Source organism: Lupinus angustifolius, chromosome LG08 (genome assembly GCF_001865875.1).
Source record: "Lupinus angustifolius cultivar Tanjil chromosome LG08, LupAngTanjil_v1.0, whole genome shotgun sequence".
Classification (NCBI taxonomy): domain Eukaryota; kingdom Viridiplantae; phylum Streptophyta; class Magnoliopsida; order Fabales; family Fabaceae; genus Lupinus; species Lupinus angustifolius.
This window is the reverse complement of record NC_032016.1, coordinates 11,164,908-11,171,465: the sequence shown is the minus strand read 5'-3', so window position 1 is coordinate 11,171,465 and position 6,558 is coordinate 11,164,908. Positions and strand designations below refer to the sequence as shown.

The 6,558-nt window shown below is 25.8% G+C and overlaps 1 protein-coding gene across 1 annotated transcript; it reads right to left on the bottom strand.

The window, feature by feature from the left end:
- On the bottom strand, positions 2,680–4,043 carry LOC109354122 (probable BOI-related E3 ubiquitin-protein ligase 2). The gene is made up of 2 exons (XM_019596476.1): positions 3,736–4,043; positions 2,680–3,356 (listed from the first exon to the last, which is right to left on the bottom strand). Exons 1-2 carry the CDS (start codon positions 4,027–4,029, stop codon positions 2,793–2,795), a joined length of 858 nt encoding a protein of 285 aa, XP_019452021.1. The 5' UTR covers positions 4,030–4,043; the 3' UTR covers positions 2,680–2,792.

Below are 6,558 nucleotides of genomic sequence, written 5' to 3'. Positions count from 1 at the left end.
AATAGATAAAGGGAAAACATAAAATAACCACACATGGAGTATTTTATGTTTTTCTATTTTATAACTTCTAATTTCATGTTTATCTATACTAATAAACATATGTGTGTTTTTTATTAATTTAATATATGTATTTTGTGTTAATTTAGTCTCCACCAACATTTGGGTGTACATAAAAATAATAAAATTTATTTTTTTTAAAAATTAACTTTTTTTCTTTATGATTTGTACTTACATTCGCCAACTTTGCTATACCTATTTTTTCATATCCTTAGGTTAAAGTAGTACCCTTGTTTCATGATAATATTTATATTCAATTGTATGAAGTTGTTTATAAGCCATGTTGTATCTCAATTTAAACAATATCCATATTTTGACAAAAATTCTATCTTTTAAGTGTAATTCAACAACAATATGTACACTACGAAAATTTAGACTATAATTTCATATATTTTAAGATTGCGACATGCCCTATAGTGTTAATAAATGTATACTATATTAATTTAAAAAAAATTGGAGGTTAAGTTGTACACAATGTTTAGTAAAAAAATAAGTAACTGCCCAACATAAAATTATAACAACTGTCACTCACTCTCCTAACATTTCCCCACCGCAAACCTATAAAAAACTAACAATTTCTCATGTGGTATGTGAAATTCTTTTCCCCTAACCCACATCCTTTTCAATGATGAAAAGTAACCATTTACTTAAGTACTTAACCATGACCTCTTGGTTTTTGTGTATTTTAATTTATCCAAAATCTTTTATATAAACTTTGTAATAATATTTTAATTTATCATTGTTGCTCTAGATGATGCGTCACAAAGAGGACATTCTAAAACAAAGCAAAGGTTACCACTTTTTCTTTTTGTTTTCATAAAGTATTTAACTTTATTATTTATTGAATTATTTTATTTTATTTCCTCCTCCACTAATTAATCACATGGAATATATGTCATTTAGGTAACCTTTTAAATATAAAATATTGGTATGAAAATGAGGTATGTAACTATTCTCTTAAGTGTTTCATGTATTATAAGAAGATTTTCATGAGTTAATTTTTATGTGTCTCAGTTATCTACTTTTACCAATAAAACTAATTGCAGGTTATTCAGTTATTTGAGTGTGACATTTTTTTTTTAATTTTATAAGCATACCAATTAGCCAATTTTATTATATTCAATTATAAATATTGTAGTCAAGATTTATAAGATGCAATCAAATATAAAAATAGGAATGCATGAAAATCTATTGTATTGGTCATAATGTATGTCCATTAAATTAAAAATAGGAATGCAGGAAAATCTATTGCATTGGTCATAATGTATGTCCATTAAATTAAAAAATAGGAATGTAAGAAAATCTATTGTATTAGTCACAATGTATGCAATCGAGTAAAGAGTATGTGAATATTTGACATTTAAAATATGCAGACTACAAGTTACAACCAATATGAAAGCAGGTTGACAAGCACGGTAATATTAATAAACAATCACATATGCTTATATAGCATTTGATCTTTCATGATAGTATTTATATATAGTTTATTTAGTTTTATCTTTGTGATTATATATTTGCTTCTTTATATAATTTATATTATTCTCTCAAATTTATAAAATGGTAGAAATTGATACTTTTATCATTATCATTATTGTTAAGATGGCAAAATGGGTCGTTCTACCCGTTTTGCCTGTATCACAAAAATTTGACTGGATGCAAACATGTCCACATTGTCTTAATGGATAAAATGACATGACACTTAAATTGGGCTAACGGACATGCAAGGGGCTCACATGCAATGATGACAATTTTAAAAATAAATAAAAATTAAAATGAAAATGAATACAGTAGTTAAAGAGAACAAAATACGAAAAAGTATATTTTATATGAAGTTAACAAAATCATATTATATCACAATTTTTTTATTTATTTGAATTTTTCTTTTTTTCTTCTTACATTATGTGTGTGACACGCATGCATTGCCTGTTTTTCCATCTAATTATTGTTATGATACGATTGATTGAAATATTTGATTTTTGATCAGATTTAGAAGTTGATAATTATTATAAAATATTTATAAATTATTTAGAGCATAGGATCTTATCTTTAATAAAAATAAGAATTAGGATTAGTCTCAACTTACTTGAGTGCTAAAAGAATTATAAGAGATAAAAAGCCTTTTAGCTTTAGATTTTAGTCATCAAACCATAAAGCTTAACACTTAGAAAAGATGAAAAAGGAGAAAGAAAGCAAAAGATAGGAGATGAAAGCTAAGAAAAGGAAAAGACTTCTCCATCAATTATAAGTAACACTATAACCGTAAACCAAATTGATATATGCAAAAAATTGAGAACTCATATTTCTACTATTTGCGCTGCCCTTAAACCTAATACAACTTTAGATTGTTATCTTTTAATTTATTCTCATTTGCCATGAGAAATCTCTCTTGATTCATGCATAAAATTCTAAGAATTTGTGCCATTATGAATTTGCAATAGAAATAGAAGTATAAAACTAACTAGTATACTATTATCCTATATATTACTACATAGACCCAAATCTAATTTTTATTTTAAATGGGAAAAATCTGAAAAATAAAAGCAAGGAAATATGATAATTTTTGGAATATGAAAGAACTTGTTACATGTCAACTCCCTTTCACATAAATAGAAAATATGGTTTTGGCTGAACAAATTAAGCCTAAGTAAAATTATTAAAAAAATCTTTAACAAATGCATATCAACTTTCTAAGCAAATTAATTTCTTCTGCTCTATGATTATCAATGAAAATCAGTCTAGTAACTCAAATCAAAATCTCTAATCTCTATAGTATTCTTCTTTGGCATTGTGCAAATAGGGCAAGATTGGAGTAAAGGTTCACAAACTTTGCATGAACAAACGTGTCTGCATGGAAGAAACATAATGCATGACCTACCAAAATCACAGTTTTTGCAAACCATATTCATCTTTCTGCTACATTGTTGTTTATCTTCTTCACTCCTCAATTTGTTTTCCATTCTCATTCCCCAGTTTTGGTCATTGCATGATTCTTCATCTTCCATTATTACTCCAACCACCTCATTATTGTGGAAAAAGTTGTATCTTTCTTTCACATTCTCTAATGATTGATTAAGGTGCATTATCATTGCTTCTTTATCTTGTGCTGCTCTTTTCCATAATTGATTTTCTGCCTCCAATCTTGTTACAAATGCTTCCAAATCTACCATTTCCTTCATTGCTTTCTCAATTTGTTTGTCTTTTTGGTTCAACATGTAAAGTGCATTAGGTTCAACTCTTTTCAGCAATGTTGTAGCTTGTTGCTTTGTCTGCTCTTGCAATATCATTCTCAATATCCCAGACTGTGTCAAATAGATAAAAAAAATAAGCTCAAATTTATTTAGAGTATATATTGATGTTTTAAATTATGGTTGCAAAGTCTTGGAGTTACAGACTCGCTCTCTTTGGTTCTTCTCCTTCTTTTCAGGACTAAGGATCTCATAAAAGAATGAGATTAAGAATAATGAGAAATCTCGACATCTGGAACACAATTATGATCACATTTTCCTACAATTTTACGCAACTGAAATGGACTTAACTACAAACATAATTTAAAGCATTGATATATATTTTAATATGCTAAAAGTAATTTGTCTTTATCAAATTGTATTAAATTTTTAAATCATAGATAAATAACAGAATCCGTTTATCGAATATATCTATATGATAAAATAAACTAACCTGAGACTTGATAATGTGATCAAGCTTGTTCTTCTCATTCTGAAATATGAGAGCCAAGTTGTGGTGAGAATTTGGAATTGGAGAATGGTTGATATTGTAAGCATTGGAATTAAAACCAAAACAATGATCAACAATTGACACATTTTGTTGTTGTTGATGATGGTATTGATGATTGTTGTGTTGGAAATTAAAAGAGAAGTGATTATGATCTATCACGAAATCTTGTGACCCACACAATCCCCCTATTACTACATTACTTGGTGGAGGATACAAGTGATGAGTTTGAATTTCCATGATATGATGCAATAATCAAAACAATTCATATATATATATATATATTACAATTATAAGTTATTATTATATAATGTCAAAAAGAATTGAGGGTCTAACGGCGAGTTATTAGATTAGAGAGAGAGGTTGTTTGCATATTTTGGTGTGACATAATAATATAAAGTCATAAAAATAGTTTGTTTTGGTTAGAGTCATAAAAATATAAATATAGTATATAGGAAATAAAGTCATGTATAGATTTTGAATGGATGAAAATAGTAACGGAAAAGGAAACCAGTGTAGGATAATGACACTTTCTTATGTATCTCTTTTTTTTTAATTTATTGTTCATTTTTTTCTCAATTTATGGTATTATTATTAATAGTATTTATATTAAATTAAAACAATGTGAGATGCGGCAATCAACAACGTAAGACATGCGGATTTTGTGACTGAACTATTATTTATTGGGTCAGATTACTACTCAACCATTTTGTTTTGTTTTTTAATCAATTAATAAAAAAGATCACTTTGATTTTTTTTTTTCAAGTCAAAATGCAACAAATCTGTGAATTATTAAATCAAACAGTCAATTTCCACCTTCCATTCAACGCTAAAGATAATAGATTCACTGATTCATTATTTCAAAAAAATGGAAAAAGTATTCAAAGTTGCAGGATTTATTTATTAATAATTTCATATTTTATTCATTCATAATTAATAATAACTTTTAAAAATTATAATAATTATAACCAATTGATTAATAAATAGCTAATGTAGAACAATTTATAAATTATTAATGTCATTTAACTGAAAATCCAATATTCATGATTCTGTAATATAGATATATAGTATTTCATTTTATTTATAATAAAATGTCAAACCAAAACAACTCCCATAATTCTCTATCTTTTTGTAACTTTTTCCATATTTATTCTGAGGAAGATAGTTAGATACATACCCTATAGATGTGTGCCATTGTGGTAACTCTACTATTTTAGTATATTATGATTTCGGACATAAATTCACCTTATTATATGTTACCCACTCAGGTTTTGTTAAGATATTATAAAAATAATTCGCTTTTGATACACTATCAAATCATATAATATTATGGTTCAATTTTTACCAGAGTATAAAAACTAAAATCAGAATTTTTGCATAAATAATATAGAAGATATATATTAACATTGATTTTAACAGTAAAAGATATCTGTATCCTGTGTAATTCTCGGCCTAATAAAGATAGTAAATCTTTATACTACATAATACAAATTACTTTTTACTATATTTATGAGAGGGAAATAATTCTATCAAATCCAAGCTGAATACCAAATTGGAAGAAATTATGTATTAGGTTTAACTAGTTTAAATGAGTAAATCATTCTAATCGGACTGAGATAATTATATTAAAGTAACATCTCTCAAATAAAAATTTGGATAGGAGTAAAATAAAACATTAATTTTAAGTGAAATATCCGGTTCACTTCTAGCATTATTTCAATTAACTGGATTTAACATAATCGGATCAAAATTTCTCCGATTCAAAATGATTCAACCACTCATTTTTCTAAGACTACAAATCAGAACAATTTTCAAATCTGGTCAGCGATCAAACTAGTCAAACCATCCAGTTCGGTCTAGTTTTTACAACACTGTTATAAAGAATCACATAATTTATATACTTTGCCAATTTATTTTAAACAAAAATCTTAGGATAATATTCTTAATAGGACTAATTAATTAAAATAGTTTATTTCTTTAATTAACAGTGGAAATGTAAAAAAATAATATTAGAGTTTAGTATTTATGTATTATTTGTGTAATGTTTTCTACCCAATAAATACATGCATCAACCATTATTCATATCTATTATATCTAACTATTAATATATAAAATATATAAATGATGAGTATTGATTCTTATGTTGTTAATGTATAACTGATTTCTCTTAAATATTGCATATAGCTTTGCACGTTTTCTTAATATGATTTAGATATAAAAAATGGAAGCTGTTTTATTTTTATAATAAAAAATACTTCATACTTCAGTTAAGAAGGATAAGATATTTATATAATTTAAAGTACATATTAAAAGTACACGTTGTGAAGGAAATGCAAAGATAGAAAATTACATTTCAGTAACAATAAAAGGTAAAGTATATTAACTTCTATTACAAAAATGAGTATATCAGCTTTTCATTAAGTGTAATGATATATTTCCATAATAATTATTCAATTACTTGACATAAATAAATGTATTATATGAATATGTATAACAACCATTTACTATTTTAAAAATATATTTAATATTTTATAGTTTAGATAATTAAAAATATCATTAGACTAAGCTCATTATCCGTCTGTCAAAGGAATTGGACCTGAAATTGAAGCTTTGAATTAGAACTCGGACTTCTAATTTTAATTATAATATTCAGATATTCATTGGAAAATATGATCATTATTCCAAGAACCAATTCCATAAAATTATATTAAATTTAACTTAGATCGACAATAATCACTCTTAAATAAAAGTAATACAACTATATGGTAG